A 23,767-nucleotide genomic window follows, 5' to 3' on the forward strand; every position below is an offset into this window, starting at 1 on the left:
CTGTTTATTGTTACAGATGTTATTTTTAGATGAGGTCATGGAGTTTGCCTTTACTTCCAAAGGCAGCCATTTGCCTTTTTCTTGCCGGGTTGGCAGGGCTGCCTGGAGAACAGGGCTAATATGAGGTCAAGATTGAGCTTTCAGACTCCCAGGAGATGAGGCGAAGGAAAAGCCTCTCCCCTGTGAACACACACTCCCATCTGCCACCCATCTCAGGAGAGAGCCCGGTCCCCCGAGTCCAGGTGACGACCTTGAGAAGGTCGCCCGCTGGGCAGAGTGGAGAGGGGACGGGCATTGTGGTCACGCACTGGATCCACACCTTTCTTGTTCACTGAAACCTGAAGCAGGTCCAAAACCTCTCTGATCCTGGTTCCTTACCTGTAACTTGGGATGGTCATTTTTTTTTACTCCTGGGGCTTTTATGAGGATGAAATGTGCTACGGCTCCTTGGTGTGTGTTGGGCAGGGTAACTGCTGAAGGTGTGAGGCCCCGAGTGTGCTGTGGCAGATACAGCTTGCCACCGATGTTTGTAAACAAGCTTTGATTAGCACACACCAACATGTCTGTATATATTGGTGAGTGCCAGTTCGTTTACATATGTCCATGGCTGCTTTCACACTACAGTGGCAGAGATACCATAGAGACCATGTGATTTGCAAAGCCAGAATCATTGACAATCTGGCCCTTTACAGAAGTTTGCCGACTCCCCGAGCCAGACCAAAGGCTGGTCACGTGGCACTCAGAGCATGCATGTTTTTCTGTGTTTTTCTCAAAAGCACCTCACGCTTTCTTTTTGGCTTTGCTCGGACTCCTCCTCTGTTGCATTGCCTTCTGCTCCGTGTCCCTGTATGTGATTCTTTTGGTATCATGGCTATTACAGTAGGGTTTGCTTTTGGGTCATCTTTGTATATTTTGCAGCATATAAGGCAGCGCCCGACACATAATAAGTGTATAATACTCGCCCGAGTTGGTGTGGAACAGAGCAAAAGGGCATCAGAGAAGGGAGAGAACTCTTGAGTCCAGGAAAGAGGTTAAGAAAGACTTTGTGGACAGGATTGCACACAGTAAGGTGGCTGTCACTCCAGCTGCCGGTCAGTGACAGGGATGCAGTGTACACAGGACAGGAGGCAATGCTGCACGATATAAAGAAGACGGGAGCCTGGAGACCCAGGCTTGGATGCCAGCTCCACAACTCACTGATGAAGCCTTAGGCAAATCACTTACGCTCTCTACACTTGCTTATATCCTCAACTCCAATGTAGGGAATAATGATCCTAGGGTTGTTGTATGGACTAAATGAGGTAACATAAAGGAGAGCCTCCATCCAGTGCTGGCACGTGGAATCATTCCAGAAGCGATCATCAGATGATTATGGTTCTGGCCTTTCAAGTACCGTCGGTGCTGTTTCCCTCATTATGCAGTGAGCAAGGTCAAGGTCACACGTCTAGTCCCTCTGGAGACGAGGCCTATTAACATCACTGTTTTCTACAGTTAGAGAATGTATCCAAGCCAGTAATTGTACGCTGGCCCAACAGGGACCAGCCCAGTGAGGGGAGGCATTAGTACAGATGAATCATTGACGCTGGAAAAAATGATCCCGGACATATAGTGTCACCATTCAAAGTTAAGATTAATAGCTTCGCTTGACTGAAACATTCATTTCATTTTCTAATAGGGGTATGTGTTTTTTTAAAGGGACAGAAAGAAAATGTTTAGTAGAAAATTTACAGCCTTCTATCTAGTGGAATTTCTTCATACGACAAGCATTTTATGCAAAACAGATGCCTGCGGAGTGGTGCCTACGTGCACCTGTGGGTTCGGCAGTTGTGTTTCATATTCCCCCCTCCTCCAGTTCTTGCAGACAACCTGAAATCCAACCCTGGAATCAAGTGGCAGTATTTCAGTTCGGAAGAGGGGATATTCACTGTCTTCCCAGCACACAAGTTCCGGTGTAAGGGCAGCTATGAGCATCGCAGTAGGTATGTTGACTTACTTGCTAACCTTGTAATTACTGCCCCTGACAGTGATCTGCATGAAATACTGGCTCCTCGTTTACACACCTGGCTCTGCCTCCAGGCTGCGGTTTTAGAAACTTGAACTTATTCTGAAATGATTTCGCCTTTGGACATAGGTTGACTATGGAAATGCTAGGGAAGGTCACATGATAAAGCCCAGAGCTTTTCTACAACTACCTAACATGCCAAAGTAGAACAAGATATTTACTAAAGAAATTAAATTGCTTGCAGCACCCAAACTGCTCTGAGCATCAGACACCTTTGGTGAGACAAACACGGCGATACTTTGCCTACAGTTCAGCCCTGGAAGACGTATTGGTAGCGTGTCTCCGAGCAGAGGTTGTGACGCTCACTGTTCCTGTCGGGACACTGTGCTTGGCCATCCTTTTGAAATTTACACCCAGATCTCAGCTACTCCAAGTGTGAAGGTTGTCTAGGAAACATTGGATTAAAGATCCATCGTTCATGTGGAAATGACTTGAAGTTGTGCCGCATAGCCAGAAGGGCAGTGACAGAGATCGTGTGTAGGACAAGGCTCATCAATTCACAGAGCCCCTGAGGCAAAGGTTCCTTCCTTCCTTGGGAATCCCCACAGTTCCCCTTTTGCAGTGTCAGATGTTTGATGCCAGAACCTCTGCAGTTGGTACAAGACACCCACTTTGCCGAGTCTAAATGAGCCATCGCTTGAGTTTCTCTTCACCTAATTTTCATGTGCTTCTCCGAAGAGAAATTGGATGGCATGCTATTTTTATTTTTTAAATATATTTTTATTGATTTCAGAGAGGAAGGGAGAGAAAGAGAGAGAGAAACATCAATGATGAGAGAGAATCATCGATCAGCTGCCTCCTGCATGCCCCACACTGGGGATCGAGCCACAACCCGGGCATATGCCCTGACTGGGAATTGAACCATGACCTCTTGGTTCATAGGTCAATGTTCAATCACTGAGCCACGCCAGGCGGGCAGCATGCTGTTTTTAATGAATCACCTGTGAGGGATAATCCAAAAGGACAGGCAGGACCTTATCCCAAATCAGCATTACCCTGCACTTAGAAGGTTTCATGCATCTTTTTTTTAAAAATATATTTTATTGATTTTTTACAGAGAGGAAGGGAGAGGAATAGAGAGTTAGAAACATCGATGAGAGAGAAACATCGATCAGCTGCCTCCTGCACACCCCCTACTGGGGATGTGCCTGCAACCAAGGTACATGCCCTTGACCAGAATCGAACCTGGGACCTTTTGGTCTGCAGGCCGACGCTCTATCCACTGAGCCAAACCAGTTACGGCGCATCTTTTTTTTTTAAATTGATTTCAGAGAGAAAGGGAAAGGAAGAGAGAGATAGAAACATCAGTGATTTGAGAGAATCATTGATTGGCTGCCTCTTGCACGCCCCACACTGGAGATCAAGCCTGCAATCCGGGCATGTGCCCTGACTAGGAATCCAACCGTGACCTCCTGGTTCATAGGTCGACACTCAACCACTGAGCCACGTCATTCGGGCAGGTTTCATGCATCTTGATCTTAAATATGTTGCTATTTATATATCGCACTCATCATTATGACACTGTGAACACATATGCTGCTTATTATTTACTAGTGGCCCAGTGCACAAAATTCATGCACATTAAAAGAGGATTAATTAGAGGAAATACTTTAACATTGCTATTTGCCTTTTCTCTATAATAGAAGTGTCAGAGATGAAAGAAACTTAGTAAAATGTGTATGAAAATCTTTCTACTGTCAGAGTCTGGGGCGCGCCACAGGATCCAGTGTCAAGTCCCCGGCCACTCACGGTGCCTCAAAATCGTGTGATACCCAGACCCAGCTGGCCCCACCCTTGTCAAGCCCCGCTGGATGGGGGCGCAGCCTCAGGTCCCCTGGCCCAGTGCCAGGCGGGGGGCACAGCCTCAGGGCCCCCGTCAAGCCCTGCCTGCTGGGGTGGGTGCAGCCATCTTGTATTATGGAAACCCCGCCTCCGCTGTGGGTGCCGCCATCTTTGTGGCGGTGTGGTGGTCAGTTTGCATATTCCCTCTTTATTATATAGGATGTGAATTGAGTTGGAATGAAGAAGGTGTGTCCTTTTTTTATAAAACCTGTTCACCTAGCTTGGAGGACCTAAAAAGTTCCCTGTGTAACACAGTCATCAGTGTTGGGAGAGTTAGATTTTTCTTCTTTTCTGTTCTCTCTTTCATTTCTAGAGCCACATCTCCTGGATTTTTTTTTTAATCCCATTTCCCTACTGGCTCAATGGTATCGACTAGTGGTACCTTAGTATTAATGCAGGACTTAGGGCTGGAGAACAGTGAGTGTCGACTTGGCCAGGTGTTTTGGTACTTTGCCTACATTTCTTAATTTGTGCCCAGGCTTTTGTGACTCAACTGGCATCTAACATTTCCCAGAGAGAAAAAAAAAATCTAGTGTTTTTTAAGGGTGTCCATAAAGGAGAGCATTCTCTTGAGGCTGATTTGCTTTCTTAAGCGCCCCCTAATTTGTTCCAGCTTTAACACTGAATAGAGACCTCATTAAGCCTCCCCTCACACCCCTTCCTGTACTGCACTCTGGCAGAAGCCTGCTTTGATGGGAGGCCTTTCTCCCTGGGACTCCACCCCTCCCCCTTCCTTAATGTTGGCAAACAAAAACCTGGCCAGAAGAGTGGCTATCACAGGCTCGGACAGCCCTGATGGCACAATGTTAAATGTGTAGATAAGGGGCCTTTTAGTGGCTGACATGTGTGAGCTGCCTCAATCCTAAAAGGCCCTCTTCGCAGTGGTCCTCGTCTTGCGGGAGAGAAACCAGACCTGTATTCCGAGCCGCTCAGCACGCTCACCGAGTATAGGCTGCCTAGGTTTTCCCAAAGTCCCACTCTGTCATCTGCCAAGGAGGACCCAGTACAGGCGAGCGGACCTTTCTTCCTCTGAGGCTGTGTCTGCAGCTTAAGGCGGCCACCGGTCCGACTCCTGCAGCAGGACGTTGGGTAACGCTGAGCAGCAGCACCACCACAAGCAACGGAGAGGGTTGTCATGTGAGGAAAAGCCAGCCTTCCAAAGGGTTTGCTGCTTAAAACCGTCTCCCAGTCGCTTTCATCTTTAGGAGATACAGGGTACCAGCCCCTGGTCTGCAGACCCACGCTGTTATCTCGGGGTGTTGTTTTCAGGGCCCCAGAATAGTTTCTTCCGCTGGGCTGATCTCGCATTCTCCTGCCCTCTGTGGAGAAACCTAGGCACCAGCATGACTGCACACCTGCTCACAGCTGGCTCAGGGTGAGGCCTTGTACTTAATGCAGGATTGACCGCAGAGAGCTTCTCCTCCTTCCAGACCTATCTACGTCTCGACAGTCCGGCCGCAGTCCAAGCACATAGTAGTGATCCTGGACCACGGGGCCTCCGTCACCGACACCCAGCTCCAGATCGCCAAGGATGCCGCCCAGGTCATCCTCAGCGCCATCGACGAACACGATAAGGTGACCATGATCCCCGGGGCCCGCGTGGCTTTGGATCTGCCGTGAACACCTTTTTAGAAGCACTCTGTGTTTGATGACATATGGTTTGGAATCCGTCTTTAAGATGACTTTGGGAGAAGAGAGCGATTTAGTTTTCACTCTGGTATTTGAGAAAGCAGCTGCCAACTGAGATTCCACATCTCTTATAAAACTAGCCCCACTCAGCTGAGCCTTGCACTTCCTTTCTGCCTCCTCTTAAGACTTTTAATTAGCTGTGACTCTCACACTGGAAGTTATGTTAAGGAGCAAAAGGGCCAGGGTTTGGATGCTGGTGGATGGCTGACTTTATCTGGAGGTTGCTTGGGAGGGAAGGGAGAAGGGAAGGCCACTGGAGGCTTACTAACCTCTAGGGCACCTCAGAGTCAGGTATGTTTGCAGCTAATGATAGTCCGCCTGTGGGCAGTTTCTGCTTCATCATTTTGACTTTTCCAAATCCTAAAGTTTTACTCACTAATGTCATTGTTTAAAACCTCCCCCATATCTTTACCCTCTCCCCCCCTCCCACCTCCAATTGGACAACCAAGATGGTTAGTACTTGCTAAGACTTTCCTTTGCATGAAAAAAAAAAATTGTAATATTATATGTGAACACCATCTGCTGACTTCATCTTGGAACAAAAACCAAACTCTAGGGTCCCTCCCTCTTACCAATCCTTAACTAATCCTTTTCAAAATTGATAGATGTGTGCCTTCAGGCACTTATTTTTAAACTCTCAGAAATTTGTAAGCTTTCTCACTCCTCGGGCTCTTCTGGAATTTAGAAAACAAATAAAAAGACAACCATCCACACCTTTCCATGGTGGGATAAGGGCTTTCCTTTTTCCTCCGCCCAGATCTCAGTGCTGACTGTGGCAGACACGGTGAGGACCTGCTCCCTGGACCAGTGCTACAAGACGTTCCTGTCTCCAGCCACCAGTGAGACCAAAAGGAAGATGTCTACCTTCGTCAGCAGCGTCAAATCTTTGGACAGTCCTACCCAGCACGCCGTGGGATTTCAAAAGGCATTTCAGCTGATTCGGAGCACAAACAACAACACGAAGTCCCAAGCAAGTAAGTGCATTTTCCCAGAGGACTGATAAACTAGTAAAGGGTGGCGATAGGAATATGTTATAAATGCATCACACAACCATGTCTAGAGGGATTTTTTTTTAATTGACTTGGGATAAAATTTTCGTGTGTTGCCATAATGTCATCCTATGCTAGGCTCTCACTAGATTTCCTCTTCTTTCACAATCCAAGTGCTCAGTCTGCACAATTTCTTCACCCCCAGAGCCTCCTCTTCCTGCTCCTTTCATAAGGACACATCCCATTTATTCCCCAGGGAATATCCACATCCTTTTTAATGCTAATTGTCAACCTCGCCTCCTCTTTGACTTAGAATGGAGGACCTGTGTGCCTGTGCAGGTAAAATGGGGCCACAGGAGTTCTTGCCTTAATCCTTCCATCCTCTGACCAGCTGTCATTTTGATGAGCATAGCTCTTCAAATGTACAAAGGCACTCTAATTTAATTTCCGTGTATTAAAGAAGATCTGGAATTAGGGTGCATGCTAATGGAAAGGATATTTGAAATAAGACACGTACTTTGAAACTACTGAAAGGAATCTCTGTTATTTTCCCTTTTATATTTGAAAATCTATTTGTAGGGGTGTGTGTGTGTGTGTGTGTGTGTGTGTGTGTGGTTTTTAATGAATGTATCCTTGAGATAAATTTAAAGAATATATTTTTAAGCTCTGTATAGTATCTGCATTAAAACTAAGAGCATTGCTAAATGCAAAGCACAGAGCCTGGCATATGGTGGGACCTTGAAAGAAAGAAGTTACTGTAACTATTGCAACTAATGGGGGCAGGTAGCATATTCATTTTGTGTTTCTGTATATTATTATCTCATCGTTTATTGTATTATCTCACAGTTTTCCTGGGTCAGGAGTCCAGATACAGCTTAGCTGGGTTCTCTTCTTAGGATTGCGTAAGGCTGCAATCCCACTGTCAGCCAGGTGTGTGGTCTCATCAGAGGTTTGGAGTCCTCTTCCAAGCTTTAATTGTTGACATAATCACTTTCCTTACAACTGTAGAACTCATGTCCACTTGCTTCTTCAAAGCCAGCAGGAGAGCACCTCCTCTTCAACTCCTGACTTCAGGGAAGGCTTTAAAGGTCTTCTCTGAACTAATCAAGCCCACCCTCCCTTTTGGTATAATCAGACAGCTCTCCCTTGTGATTGACATTAAGACCTTAATGACATCTGCAAAATCGCTCTATCACCTTTGCCATAGTCGATTGGTTGAAGTGAATTCCTGGTCATGCCCGCACTCAAGAGGGGAGGGGATTATGCAAGGATGTCAGTCATCAGGCTCATCTTAGAATTTGCCAACCAGCATAGAAACTGACCAATATTACAGGCTGGCTGAGTGTAAAGTTTCCCACGATTCAGTAAGGTCAGTAGACAAGGCTGACCTCTTAAGTATTCAAGAGGATTGGCTAGTTGGTGGATGCCATTTGCCTGTAGGTGCCATCTACCTCAGTGGAAGTGTTTCTACTTGATTCTTCAGCCATCAAACCAGCTCTAGAGTTTAAGTCCAGTTTTGATGGTGATGCTATTTAAATAGTGGAGAGGAACGTCAGCCCAGCAGTGGCCAGGCAGTGACTGTGACTCAGCAAGCCCCCGGGGTGAGGTAAGGAGGATGTTTGCAGGGTGTGGTTAGCCCAAGAGCACATACTCCAGCAGGGAGGCAGCTGCTCTTCTGTCCAGCCTGTGTTGCCAGGCAGGAAGTCCTGCCCTGTGTTGCCAGATCTTCTGTTTCAAGAGAAGCCAGAAATCTGGATTTTTATGTGAAACCCCTTGATTTTCAGATGTTGACATTTGTTCCAGCTTTAAAACTGTAAGTAGAGACCTCATTAAACCTCTTCTTACAAATCTTCCTGCACTGCACTTGAGCAGAAGCCTGTTTTGATGGCTAGCATTTGTCTTCTGTGTTCTTTGTTCGTTTTTCTTTTCTTTTTTTAAAAAATATATTTTATTGGTTTTTTACAGAGAGGAAGGGAGAGGGATAGAGAGTTAGAAACATCAATGAGAGAGAAACATCGATCAGCTGCCTCCTGCACACCTCCTACTGGGGATGTGCTGCAACCAAGGTACATGCCCTTGACCGGGATCGTCGAACCTGGCTTTTGGTCTGCAGGCCAACGCTCTATCCACTGAGCCAAACCGGTTAGGGCTGTTCGTTTTTCTTAATGTTGGCAAACAAAAGCATGGCAAGAAGAGTGACCATCACAGACTGGGACAAATTTTGATGGTACTATTTTTTTCTTTGTTTTTTTTAATGCTCAGAGGAGTCCCTTTTAGGCCAAGTAATGTGTTTCACAGGCCTCCACCTAAAGCTTCTCCCAGCAGTTCGAAGGAAAAAAAGACCCAAATGAGTTGCTTAAAGTATTTACTTCAGGAATGAGCATTGTCTGGTTAATTAATGAATGATTTGAGGTGCTCTCGAGCAATATAGCATAGTGTTTTAAGTATGTGTGGGTTTTAGGTTTCAACCAATGCGGTTTCAAATTCCTACTCTGGAATTTTTCTGACCTCTGTGAACTTATTTGTGTAAATTATTTGATCTCTCCAGGCCTGGGGGTGATAATAAGATCCAGGATTCCATCATAAATATTAAATAAACTTAGCTGTGGCTGTTATGATATTCAGTTTCCTACAAGACTTCCAGCTAACCTACAGAGCATACCCCAGGTATCCTAAATTGACCTCAGGCCCAAACAAGGCCAAGGACCACTAGTAGCCTTGGCTACAACACAGTGAGGGGTCTGTATACTCCTCCCAGGAGCTTACACTGTATATACACACCACTGTTCATTCCACAGTTATTTAGCACCTGCACTGTACCTGGTCCTGTTTGAAGGCCATGGGGTGAGGTTAATCTAATAAATCAGACCTACCCTGTAGGATTATCGTGAGAATTAATCTGTGCATGAGAGTAAAGTATCTGCCCCCCATTAGTGATAATAAGATACAGAAGCTACATATCAGAAATTATTATAACTTTGCACTAATCAGAAAAATCTAAAACTTTTATCCAGTGCTGGCTCTTTTTCAAGCCTATGGTAGATTTATAACTGATAACTGCCAGGGTTCTTGTCCCAGCATCAAGAAGGGTTCAGCAATCTGGAAAAGGGGCTGTGCGTAGATGGCATAGAAATCCAGAGACTAGATATAATTTTGAAAGGCATTGGGGGTCAGAGGACCTTCAGCTAAAGGAACTGAAGACTCCCTCCTTGTCTAGGACCCTTGCTTTTATTAACACAATTTGTCCTAAGGCAAGGTGGAGATAATACACTTCAAAGGGTAAGGTTTCAAAGGGTACAGAAGCATTGTCAGTTTGGGGAATAGCCTACGGCTGTTCAGGTGTTTGGCCAGTAGGAGGCAATAACATGTAGATTAAGATGCCCTTTAATTGTCTGGCAGCCACAATCAGTTTTCTATTCAGGTTTGGGGAAATGCCCTTTAGCCATCAACAGGTGACTATATGTGTGACTCAACCCTGTTGAGTCCCCAAGTTTCATCACCCTTTTGATGAAACTCTTGAAATTATGATATGCTGGAATTGGTTCCCGGCAGATAACATCAGTACATTTGGATTATTTGTTCTGGGTTTATTATTAGGGTAATTGGTTGGTGGGTCACTTTATAGCAGAAGGAATAAGATGGTTAGGAGTGGTGATCTACTGGCATGGGCAAAGTCTAATTTTAGTAGCTCTTTCCTTTTTGATGTTGACCCTAAGGCATGCATGTGACTTAGTCAGGGGCTTGCCAAATGGAGAGTCCATTGCATTTTTTTTTAATTTAAGTTCTTTATTGTTAATGTATTACATAAGCCATTGCATTTTCTTCTAGGTATATATTATGTCATTGTTCTGCCCAAGTTCCTATAATTATTCATTCTTAACATTACTAATCACAAAGTTTAAAGTTCTTCTAACTGAGTGACTAGAGAGAATATCTGTTAAGTAAAAATAAATAAATAAATCAGACCAAATTTGGCAGGTCTGCTATCTAGAAATAGAAAAATAACTCTATTTTGATTGTGCATTGGACAGGAATAGAGTCGGGGATTTATCAGACATAGACTTCAGAATAATAATGGCAAAGATGTTCAACAGCATGAGAAAAGATATAATTATGAAGAATGACATAGCACTAATAAAGAGCTTACAGTGGAAGGAATACACAGTAGATTAGGGGAAGCTAAGGATCAGATCAATAGATTAGAAGACAGGGTAGAAAAAAAAATCACTTAATCAGAGAACCAAAAAGAAAAAAAAACAATTAAAAAACAGGACAGCTTAAGGGAGCTGTGGGACAACAGGAAACATAACAATTTTCGCATAATAGGAGTGCCAGAAGGGGAAGAAAGGGAGCAAGGGATAGAGAACATTTTTGAAGAAATAATGGCAGAAAGCTTCCCTAACCTGGTGAAGGAAAAAGTCACACAAATTCAAGAGGCACAAAGAGTCCCAAGCAAGAAGAACCCAAACAGGCCCATGCCCAGACACATCAAAAGTAAAATACCAAATATTAAAGACAAAGAGAGAATGTTAAAGCCAGCAGAGAAAAGCAATTTGTTACATACAAAGGAGCTCCCATAAGGCTGTCATCTGATTTCTCATCAGAAACTCTACAGGCTAAATGGGAATAGCATAAAGTATTCAAGGTAATGAAAAGCAAGGATCTGAAACCAAGATTACTATATCCAGCAAGGCAGTTGTTCAAAATAAATGGTGAACTAAAGAGCTTCCCAGACAAAAACAAAAGGCTAAAGAAGTTTATTGCCACCAAACCAGCACTACAAGAAATGCTAAAGGGACTGCTGTACTGAGAAGAAGAAATATATACGGAGAGAAGCCTAGACATACAGAATTAAAATGGCAATAAATAAGTATGGTCAATAATAATCATAAATGTAAATGGATTAAAACCTAGAGTGCCAGGGAGTGCGATCTATCGCGCTCTTCCTGTCTTTCGCCAAAAGTGCCCGGAGCGTTATCGCGCTCCTCCTGCAGTGTCACTATTAGATGCTAGTAGTTCACTCTTTATTGACAGATGGCACCTAAGTGCAGAAAACAAATGTAGTAAAGGTTTCCTTAAGGTTTTTAATATGTAACTTCATTTACTTGCGATTCATAATTTTTTCCTTAAACTGCTATAAAATCAGCAAAAATGCCTTGGCAATTTTAGCATAGTTCCTAGGATATTGGTTGGCACTCAAGGGGTTAAATTCTCCAACCAAAAGACATAGAGTAGCTTAATGGATATAAAAACATGACCCAATTTATGCTATCTAGAAGAGACCCACCTCAGAACAAAAGATTCACACAGGATGAGAGTGAAAAAATGGAAAAAAATTTCCATGCAAATGGAAACTTTACTCAAATACATCTGATTTACTCCTGTGCCTGAGCCACACTTTACTCTGAGTCATTTTACTGAGGTTCATTTTATGAGGTCATCTAACCCAGGAAGAAATATTATGCAATCCTGTGCCTGACTCATCTTATTGGATTGTGGGCAAAACTGCATACACTCATTCGAGATGGTATAATAAACACTGAATCCAGCCATTTGAGGTACATTACATAAGACAAAAATCTTATTTAAGCCTGTGCTGGCGCCACTCTTCACTCAGAGTCATCTACTTCAGTCCTGTGTTGGAGCCACTCTCTACTTACAAACTCACTCCTGTGTTGGAGCCACTCTCTACTTACAAACTCAGTCCTGTGTTGGAGCCACTCTCTACTTACAAACTCACTCCTGTGTTGGAGGCACTCTCTACTTACAAACTCACTCCTGTGTTGGAGCCACTCTCTACTTACAAACTCACTCCTGTGTTGGAGGCACTCTCTAGTTACAAACTCAGTCCTGTGTTGCAGGCACTCTCTAGTTACAAACTCACTCCTGTGTTGGAGCCACTCTCTACTTACAAACTCACTCCTGTGTTGGAGCCACTCTCTACTTACAAACTCACTCCTGTGTTGGAGCCACTCTCTACTTACAAACTCACTCCTGTGTTGGAGCCACTCTCTACTTACAAACTCACTCCTGTGTTGGAGCCACTCTCTACTTACAAACTCACTCCTGTGTTGGAGCCACTCTCTACTTACAAACTCACTCCTGTGTTGGAGCCACTCTCTACTTACAAACTCACTCCTGTGTTGGAGCCACTCTCTACTTACAAACTCACTCCTGTGTTGGAGCCACTCTCTACTTACAAACTCACTCCTGTGTTGGAGCCACTCTCTACTTACAAACTCACTCCTGTGTTGGAGCCACTCTCTACTTACAAACTCACTCCTGTGTTGGAGCCACTCTCTACTTACAAACTCACTCCTGTGTTGGAGCCACTCTCTACTTACAAACTCACTCCTGTGTTGGAGCCACTCTCTACTTACAAACTCACTCCTGTGTTGGAGCCACTCTCTACTTACAAACTCACTCCTGTGTTGGAGCCACTCTCTACTTACAAACTCACTCCTGTGTTGGAGCCACTCTCTACTTACAAACTCAGTCCTGTGTTGGAGGCACTCTCTACTTAGAATCTCAGTCCTATGCTGGAGCCACTCTACTTAGAGTCTCAGTCCTGTGTTGGAGGTACTCTTCACTCAGAGTCATCTGTTTCAGTCCTGTGCTGGAGCCTCTCTCTATTCAGAGTCATCTGTTTCAAAGAATTACAATGGCAATGTACCTGTCCATAATAACCTTAAACGTAAATGGATTAAATGCTCCAATCAAAAGACATCGGGTAGCTGAATGGATACAAAAACATGACCCAACTATATGCTGTCTACAAGAGACCCACCTCAGAACAAAAGATTCACACAAGATGAGCTTGAAGGGAGGGGAAACAATTTACCATGCAAATGGAAATGAAAAAAAAGCTGGCGTAGCAATACTTATATCTGACAAAATAGACTTCAAAATGAAGGCCATTACAAGAAACAAGGAAGGTCGCTACATAATACTAAAGGGATCAATCCAACAAGAAGATATAACCCTGGTAAACATATATGCACCCAATATAGGAGCACCTAAATATATTTTAAAACTTCTAGAGGATTTTAAAGCAGAGATGGACAGAAATACATTTATAGTAGGGGACTTTAACACCCCTCTGACTTCACTGGATAGATCTTCCAGACAAAAAATTAACAAGGAAACAGTGTCTCTACAGAGCACACTGGATCAGATGGATTTAATTGACATTTATAGAACATTTCACCCCAAAGCTGCAGAATATACATTCTTCTCAACTGCACATGGGTCATTCACAAAGATAGACCACATGTTAGGACACAAAGCAAGTCTCTATAAGTTCAAGAAGATTGAAATCATATCAAGCATCTCAGATCACTGTGGAATACAATTAGAAATCAATTACAAAGGAAGAGTGTTCACACACAGTAGATCCCTCAGCTGAGTCTCTGCGTTGGCCAGGATGGCGACTTTAGGCACTCTGTTTCCAAGCCTAGTGCCAGGCTCCTGTGGAGTTTCGGGCAGGAAAAATGTCATTAAAAGGAACTGTCACCCCAAATAAAAGAAAAAGGCTTGTGTACATTCAGTAGATGGATGACTCCCTCATTCACTTCTGCTGGAAAGACAGGATGTCTGGGGGTGGGTTAGAAGGGTCAATGGGGGGGTGGAGGGAGCAGGGGAGGACATATATATGTAATACTTTCAACAATAAAGGTTTTTAGAAAACTAAAAAAAGAGAAACTAACAATAAGAGTTACTCATGTAACGGGGAAGCCAAATATATTGATTGGACTGAAGGAGAGAAGCATACACATATAGTATCTGAAAAGGTAAAAAACCCAGACTTGCTTATATACTAAGTTGTAAGTAAGAGATAGCAACTTTGAATGGATTTACTTCTTTGGGTCAGATTTTATGAAATCAGTTCATTTGTCTACAACATTGATGCAACATAAAATTATCTATTCCATGCTGCACAATAAAGGATATTTTCAAAGTCTAAACTGGAAACTTACAAACTGAAGGAACTTCAAGCATTGTATCCTCAACACTGTGAGGATACTTGTTTAAAAGAGTAACTATAGCCCTGACCGGTTTGGCTCAGTGGATAGAGCGTCGGCCTGCAAACTGAAGGGTCCCGGGTTTGATTCCAGTCAAGGGCATGTACCTTAGTTGCGGGCACATCCCCAGTGGGAGATGTGCAGGAGGCGGCTGATCGATGTTTCTCTCTCATCGATGTTTCTGACTCTCTATCTCTCTCCCTTCCTCTCTGTAAAAAAATCAATAAAAATATATTTTTTAAAAAAGAGTAACTGTATTCATTATCTGTCGCTAGTTGACAAATTACCCCAACAGTCAGTGATTTAAAATAATAAGCATTTATTATCTCAGTGTGTATAGGTCCAGAATGTGGACACAGTGTAGCCAGGTACCTGTGGCTAAAGGTGTCTCATGAGGTTGCAAACTATCGGCCAGGGTTGCTGTCCTCTCAGCGTTCAACTTGGGAAGGATTCGCTTCCGTGTTCACTCAAATGGGTGTTGGTGGGGTTCTATTCTCAGGGCCTCAATCCCATTCCTCTCCATTGGACTCATTCAACATGCTACCTGGCCTCCCCGAGAGTTGAGAGAGCACCCAAGGTAGAAGCCACCATCTTCTTTAACCTAATCTGTCTATTGACATCTTACCACCTCTGCTGTAAGTCCATTAACTCCAACCCACAGTCAAAGGGACACTGCTACTCAAGAATCTTAATATCAGGAGGTGGGATCATTGGGAACCCACGCAGAGATCGCCTGCCACAGTAACTATGAAGCAACCTCATTTAAATGACAACAATAAGGACCTAAAGAAATAAGCATATAACATATTGTATAAACATGTATTTCTTAATAAAATGATAAACTCGTATATAGGATGTCTTACAATATATAATCAAATCAAAGAATCTCAGATTAGAAAGAAAAGGTAAAAACCCTGTTCTTTTCCTTCCCCTGCTCCATGAAAGCCACAGCTCAGCCTCCGCTCCCATCACCATGACCCTAGTGCAGGGAATCTGCGGTTACTCTTTCTGAGTAAATCCACTTGAAAAAAGTTCTTCCCAGGGACCTGCCATGGCTTCTCAGTTGCTCTACCCGTTAGCCCTCGATGGAGAGTAGTTTTCATTAGAGTCACAGGTGCTGCTTTACACCTGTTTTTTGCTTTGTTTCGTCTTGGTTTTTTGTGTTTCTCTTGTCTTTTGCCCTCTATTGGCCATCACTCTTTTGCTCTCACTTTTTATGCAAATTAACTTGTTAGTCCTCTCAGCAACCCTATAAAGTAAGCAGTGTCAGCCCCATTTTATGGACAAGGTGTTACGGCCAAAGGTGATCCTGAGAGGGGCGGGGTGAAAGGATTGAGAAAAGACAGACATGAGAATGAAAGCTGGGTCTTGGTGGGACGCTGCTCCCTGATGAGGAGACAGCGCCGGCGCCCACAAGCCGTGTCTTTATTTTATAGCGGATGCCACGAGGCAAAGTAGGGGCGTGATCACGTTGTTTACAGCATTCTCGTGAGTTCCAACCCTACTCAACTACATGCACCTGAACTCTAGCACAAGGCACGTGGGGCCATGTGTTTGGACCATAGGTTCAAGCTTACAACCATAGCCGTTGGCTATAATTGTGCTGGGAGGGCCCTGCCCTCCAGCTGGGACTTGCACGTGGCAATGAGAGGACCCTGTCCTTTCATTAGTCCGAGGCTTGAACCTGGCCAAAACACTGTAGCCTCGCCCCATAACAAGGAAATGTAGCTGTCAGAGGTTAAGAAATCTGCCTACATCACCCAGACACAGCTTGGAAGTAGCAGAGCTGCGAGTTGAACACAGGCAGCCTGGCTCCTGACACATTTTTTGATTGCTGTTTATATATACTATTGATTTCAGAGAGGAAAGGAGAAGGAAAGAGAGATAGGTGTTTTTAAATATATTTTTATTGATTTCAGAGAGATAGAAATATCATGAAGAGAGAGAATCATTGATCGGCTGCCTCTTGCATGCCCCCTACTGGGGATTGAGCCCAAAACCTAGGCATGTACCCTGACTGGGAATCAAACCAGGCTCCTGATGAGTTTTCAAAACAAACATGTTCTGCAGCTACTTAGTGTAGGGAAAAGAACTGTATATGTCTCAAGGGCCTTGAAAGAACCACCATTTTTAAAGCCTAGCCCCTCCCCCCCCCCAAAAAAAAGATATATCCTGCTGAGTCACGGAGGAAAAGATTAAATTGGGTTCTGAATCTTCATTTTCAGAAGGCTGAAGTGCTTTCCATTTGGGATGGCTACATTTTTTCAACCATGGGTGCTCTAAGGAGATCTTCTTTTATCTGGAAATATATTAGGAGCCTCTCTTTACCTGACAGCGGATAAATGAGGCCTCGTTGCCCACAAAGTGCAGGATGGACGCGAAGCAGAGGCAGGGAGATGAAAGGCCCAGCATCAAATGGGAAGGAGTAGGAACGGTGGGCCAGGCAGGTCCTGGGGGCGGGACAGTCCGAGGGGAAACGACAAAGAAACTGCACGGCTGCCTTGAGCCAGAACCCAGTGTAACAGTTTGTATGTTTTTGTTTAGATACAGACATGGTCATCATTTACCTGTCGGCTGGCCTCACATCAAAGGAAGAAGATAAAAAGGCGACGCTCCGTATCATCAATGAAGAAAATAGCTTTCTAAACAACTCCGTGATGATTCTCACCTATGCCCTCATGAACGGTAGGTAGTGTTTCACGATTTTTCTTTCAGATGAAAGTTCTCTCTGAATGTATGCTGCTTTCAAGAAAAATAAAAAAGAACCACCACGGTGTGCTGTGATGGAGGCCATAAGCAGAGAGGCAACTGAGCGGCTCCCTTCCCAGCCGTCTCTCTGCAGCTGATGTTGGTATTCAGGGCGTGTGTGAGAAGGTGCTTTCTCCTCTCTCTCTCCAGACAGCAGCTCGTTTCTAAACCTTCTCCAGTTATGTGGTCTCCCAGAGGGTTCTGTGTGACTCCCTTTTTTTCATTTCTCCCTCATAGTCTGGGATTTTGATACAGCATCGAGGTTACTAAGTGTTTTTTGTTTTTTGTTCTTTCATTGATTTAAGCTGCAGGACATCAAGGTACTAACCTAGATTGGTGTGCAAGACTGTGACTGTCACACTTCCCTGCAGCATCGCCCCTGAAGCCTCTTTGCTACCTCCTCCTCCTCAGCTTTCCTAGCTGTGTAATAGACATAAGCATCTCCGTGACAGGCTTGTGGTGCAGATTCGTTAGGCCTAATGCATAGTAGACACAGGACACTGCCTGGCATTTGCAAGGTGCTCATTCAGGTTGATTTTTTTTTTTTCATTTTTGCTGTTAAGCCAGACATTATGTGAAAGTGTTTAGTCAGTTGGCCCCTCTGAGGAAAAGCTCGCTGTTCTTTCCTTCTGCTCTCCCCCGTCCCCCAGTCTGACTGCACTCAATCTTCTAGCCTCTCTGCTGTGTCCTGTCTCCCCACCTGTCAGTCATCACTCTCCTTCCCAAGCATCTCCTTCAGGCCCCTTGGTCCCTGTTCAGGGTGGCCCTAGGCCAGTGATGGAGAACCTATGACACGTGTGTCAGAGGTGACACGCGAAATCATTTTTTTGGTTGATTTTTCTTTGTTAAATGGCATTGAAATATATAAAATAAATATCAAAAAAATAAGTCTTTGTTTTACTATGGTTGCAAATATCAAAAAATTTCTATCTGTGACACGGCACCAGAGTTAAGTTAGGGTTTTTCAAAATGCTGACACGCCGAGCTCAAAAGGTTCGCCATCACTGCCCTAGGCTCTTGTTTTTAAAGACCGTTTCTTGATCCAGCACCCCTGCCCACCTACGGTCTCGAATGTCTCCTGGCCCCTTCCAGGGTTCCATGTAGAACCACATGGCATTAGGGGCAGCGGTTCTCATATTTTAATGTGCTAAGGATTACTTTAAGTTGTTTTTGTAAAATGCAGACTCCCTCAGGTTTTCGTTCGGACCCTCTTAGGTGAGGTCCCGGAATTTGAGCTTTGACCAGCAGGATTCTTTCCCAGGTATTTTGTGGATTCCACACACATGGATGAGCACCCAGTGTGTGGTCTGGAGGTTCTGAGTTCCAGTCTCCACGTATTAGCTGCGTGGCTTACTCTAAGTCAGTGGTTCTCAACCTTCCTAATGCCGCGCGACCCTTTAATGCAGTTCCTCATGTTGTGGTGACCCCCAATTTCATTGTTACAAATTGAACATAATTAAAGCATAGTGATTAATCACAAAAACAATATGTAATTATATATGTGTTTTCTGATGGTCTTAGGCGACCCCTGTGAAAGGGTCGTTCAACCCCCAAAGGGGTCGAGACCCACAGGTTGAGAACCGCTGCTCTAAGTAATGTTTTCTCTTTAGGCCTCAGTTTTATCTGTAAAATGAAAATAATAAAATGTATAGAGGGTTTGCCAGGATAATAAGTAAACAAGACATGAAGCGTTTAAAGTTCCTGACACAGTACCTGGTAAATCACCGGACCTCAAAGCCACCTGAAGGAGAATGAAAGATGGTGCGATTCCCTGTCTCAGTACAGCTCGGAGGCAGGTTCGGCCAGCTCTCTGTCCGTATTCTGTTCCCCGGTGTGTTATGCATGTTGCCTGTTAACACTGCGGTGATGTGCTCACCTCCGTTTTATTGTCTCCTTCTCCTTTCACTTTTCACAACACTGTGAGCTTCTCAGACGTGAACAGGGTTTTCGTTTTCTTTGTATGCCGAGCACAGCTGAGACGGGCAGGGATGGCCGGTTTTTCCTATGGCACATATCTTTCGGTGTTACCTCTGGGTGCCCATCACTCTTTCTTCATATGGTTTAGCTTCTTTCACACTTAAGAGAAAGGCAAGGATAGAGAAAAGGGACAGAGGGAGGGGACAGGAAGGAACAGAAAGAAAGGGGGCAGGAGAGGAAGGAAAATGTGTTGAGCCTGCAATGTAACCATGCCCTGAGGTTTTAGAGCTGTGTCACACAAAGTCCCTGTCCTCAGGAAGCTTATAACCTAGTGAGAAAGACAGACCGACCCGGCAGATAAATTCAGTGCAATAGTACAGCAGTGAGGAAACGTAAAATGAAGAGATCACTTCCTCTTTTCCATTGGATTTGGAGGTCTGCTCAGGCAGACACTGAGAAAAGAAGCTTCGTTGCTATCACCCATCTCTTCACTGGTCCTAAGTCTTCCCACCAGAGACTCTTACGCACCGGCTGTGCCCTGATAGTTTCTTTTTTAAAACCTCTGGTGACTTCCCTCCCACCATCCCCATCTCTTTTTCTCCCTTTAATGCAGCCACACACAGGTGCTCACTGCCAATTTCTCCGAACGCTGTCCATCTCTGAGCACTGTTCAGTGGCACTGCCACATCCCCTTACTCGACCAGTCAGGCTTCAAGTAAGGAAGCAGAACCCCCCTGAGAATTTGGGTGCAACAGTTTTATCCTCAGGATTACAGTGTACAAAATTATGGGGAAACTAGAAAAATAAGGAAGAGTTAAAAAAAAAAAGAAGAGTTGACAATATTTGGTAGCCAGCTCTGGTATGGGTGGACAAGTTGGAGCTTTTAGGGATATCTAGAAGCTAGTGCAGAAGTCTGTGGGAGGTCGTTGGCCCTTCGTGGCCGTACCCCTGGGAATTCTAAGTGAAGCATCTGGGCTTGCCCTGGGTGAGCAAGCCAACAGCTGGGAAAGGAAACTGAATCAGATCAGAGTGAGCTGGACAAACCAGGACATTCGGTCCCTCTGTGTCTGTCTCTCATCCTCTCTCACTTCTCTTAAATTTCACAACACTGCACTTTTGGTCACCTTTAACCTGGAAGCATAAACGGAAAGGGAATTCTGGGAAATGTAGTTTCCAGTATGACTGTGTTGATGATAGAACTATACAACATACTTAACCAGTCTGCTCCCCTACTGCCAGGCCTACATAACAACATTTCATGATAGAGTGATATAAAGTTTCCAATCTTTGGTAGCCTTGCATCCCACACTGTTCTTCTTTAGCTAGTAGATGTTCCTGTTTATTGCTTTTCTTTTACATTTTGAAAGAACCAAGCAGTAGATGACAAAGAAAGGAAATGTATTTATTGCCTTACATTGTGTGCTTTTATCATTCACCTCTGGGAGCTTCTGAGCTTCTCAAGGGTATAAGGTCAGAGAGTAGGGATCAGTGTATCTTTTGTGTTATCTTTTACTTGGAATGTACCACTTACCCACTCCCACCCCTCCATCTCAACTTGTGTCAAGCAAAGGAAATAATAATCTGGTTCTGACTTTCCTTAAGCATTACATGAGTGGAGCAAAAGCCAAGTTATTAAAACACAATATGTTAAGAAAGAAATAATATCCATTAGATCCTGCTATGACTCTAGAAATAGACTTCCAAGGTTAGAACTATGTACATTCCTTATTTAAAAATGATAATGTCACTTTTTTTTTTAATGACTGAAGAACATGAGGCAAAGCCTTTTTAAAACTCATTGGTAGAATCTCAGTAGTGATTGAAATCATTTGAATTTGTTTACAGTGGTACCCATATGGGATCAGTTACTAATCCTCTTGACTGTGTTCCAACAATAGCAAACCAGAATTTTTAAAAGGTTTATTAAATTTATTTTTGTGCTATGGGTTACAGATGTTGTAGAACAATACATCCCGGTATGCCTAAATCTTTTACAAAGTTTTAAAACCATCTAAACATAAAAAAATATACATTAAATAAATCAAATCCAGTGTTATCCTAACAATATCAAGCATGAAAACATTTGTAATTAAAATGAGCTTAAAGGCACAAGGTTTGGAGGCATTCTAAATGCAATCCATAATTCTTTCATTTAGTTGCATGAGACTTTGGCAAGTGTTTAATAGGCGAGGAGATTAAGAAATGAAATGGTAAACCTCTATCCTTTAAAACTCTTACAATTTCATCTACTAATTTAAATTAAATGCAGACTTCTTAGTCATGACTTTTGCTTTCAAATATTAAATGCAAAAAAATAATTTGAATATAATTAAATTTTTAGGGGAGAACACATCCTTGCTAGATGGTGCTTCATGTGTTTTGCATTGTTGCCTTTTGAAGAACCCCTTTGCCCTCTTGACTATTTGAGGAAAGGCTATGCATCAGGCTTTGATCCTCAACAAGAACTGGTATCTCTGTGAGTCCAGATTGTCTCTGCAAAGACCTCTTTGGCAGAGGGGTCTTCATTTGGCAGAGGTATTACAAGACCTCGGCCAAGCCTTTATTAGATCTAAATGGCAGAGTTATTGTAGGAATTTATACCATGTTGTGTTACATTGTCTTCCCTTGGCTTTCCATTTCAGATGGGGTGACTGGTTTGAAAGAGCTGGCTTTTCTGAGAGATCTGGCTGAACAGAACTCAGGAAAGTATGGCGTGCCGGACCGGACAGCCTTGCCCGTGATTAAGGGCAGCATGATGGTGCTGAACCAGCTGAGTAACCTGGAGACCACAGTCGGCAGGTTCTATACCAACCTTCCCAACCGGATGATCGATGAAGCTGTCTTTAGCCTCCCCTTCTCCGATGAGATGGGAGATGGTGAGTTTGGAGGAGACTTCCTGCTAAAAGATAGGGGAAAGAAGTACACTTGGAGCTAAAGAGCAACTTTGCAGAGCTGGTGGTACAGAAAGCTCAGAGTGCTTAGGATTCAGCCTCAACAGCAGAGCAACATGCAGTAGGCAACAAATACAGGCTTAGCATTAGAGAGGATTGCAAATCCACTCCACAGCTGAGGTGTTGCCCTTGGTAACTTATTTAACCTTGTTAATTCCCATTTGGTCATTGGTTCAAAATGTAATATCTTATTTTTCCTTTTTATTGAATTTATTAGGGTGACACTGGTTACAAAATTATGCAGGTTTCAGGTGCACAATTCCACAACACATCATCTTTACACTGTATTGTGTGTTCATCACCCCAAGTCAAGCCTCCATTTATCATACCCTCCTTCACCTCCCCACACCCCAACAGCTGCCAGACAGCTCTCTATCTTTGAGTCTAAATTTTTGAAGTCATTGTAATTATGAAATTTATTAGTGCCTGGCATTCCTCTCAATAATAATTATTGCTCTTGTTTTATTTATTTATTTTACCTTTGTTGTTATTGCTATTGTCATTATCATTCTAATGTCACAATTACCCATAATTTGTTATTTTACTTTTGTCAGTATTACTATTATTATCATCATCACCCCAATATCACAAGTTGGGTGAAGTGTTTAACTGTCATGATTAAATTTCTTGGTCTGTAAAATGGGAAAAATACTATTTCCCTCAAGGCAGTTGTGAAGATTAATTGCACTAATATTTGTAAAGCCTCTAGAATAATGCCTGGCCGACGGCCTGTGCTCAGGAGAAGCACAACCTTTTTCTTTTCCTTTTCATATTCTTGCCTATTTTTTCCCCTTTTCCCTATTCTTCCTTGTCAGAAAAGATAGAAGAGCCAGACACCATCACCATATGAGATTTTATTTTCATGTTCCATTAACCAGGGACTCTCATGAATACAGATATTCAGAGGAAACTCGTGTATAAAAAGTAACAAGCCTATACAGAGTGTGTTTTCTAGAATTAGGTAAACATGTTTTTTATATAAGGGAGAAATGTGGTAGCTGCTGCTACACCCAAAATTTTTTTATCCTTCCTATTTCTGGCAGGGCCCATAGAAGTGTATAGATTAAAAATGCCCACCTTTAGATAAGGTTACTTTCTCTTCTGGGGAAATGTCAAGCCTTACAGGCAAGTGGCCCTTTGTTCATTTAACCAACATTACTGAGTGCCAGCCAAGCGTTATTTCAGGCAGTAGTGGGTAAGGCACACATCCCATCCTCAGTAAGTGTTTAAGTCTATAAAATAAAGATAAATAAATTAATATCCATCATCTCACATAGTTACACATTTTTTCTTGTAGTGAAAGCTCTTAAGATCTCTCTTTCAAATATACAACACAATATCATTAACTCTAGTCACCATGCTGTACACTGCATCCTCAATGGTTATTTACCTTATAGCTGGGCATAACTTTCAGGAAGTTTTGCAGTGTTGTATCCACTTCCCCCTACCATGTGATGCATGTACTTGGCCTTGACAATCACAGCAGCTCAATAACACTTGGGGTGGGCATCATGCACAGTTCTCTGGGTGGAAGCCCATTCTTTGTAG

General features: G+C 43.5%; 1 protein-coding gene across 1 annotated transcript in view; it reads left to right on the top strand.

The window, feature by feature from the left end:
* Positions 1 to 23,767, top strand: part of CACHD1 (cache domain containing 1) — a gene marked incomplete at its 5' end in the record, with an annotated part of 228,885 nt that overhangs the window by 154,923 nt on the left and 50,195 nt on the right. The window contains 5 exons of the mRNA XM_005868055.2: positions 1,853 to 1,979; positions 5,335 to 5,479; positions 6,351 to 6,567; positions 17,148 to 17,288; positions 21,911 to 22,144. Of these exons, the coding sequence (XP_005868117.1) occupies positions 1,853 to 1,979; positions 5,335 to 5,479; positions 6,351 to 6,567; positions 17,148 to 17,288; positions 21,911 to 22,144 (864 nt within the window). The remainder of the gene's footprint in view (positions 1 to 1,852; positions 1,980 to 5,334; positions 5,480 to 6,350; positions 6,568 to 17,147; positions 17,289 to 21,910; positions 22,145 to 23,767) is intronic.

This window comes from Myotis brandtii, unplaced genomic scaffold, assembly GCF_000412655.1.
Source record: "Myotis brandtii unplaced genomic scaffold, ASM41265v1 scaffold26, whole genome shotgun sequence".
In the NCBI taxonomy this organism is placed as follows: domain Eukaryota; kingdom Metazoa; phylum Chordata; class Mammalia; order Chiroptera; family Vespertilionidae; genus Myotis; species Myotis brandtii.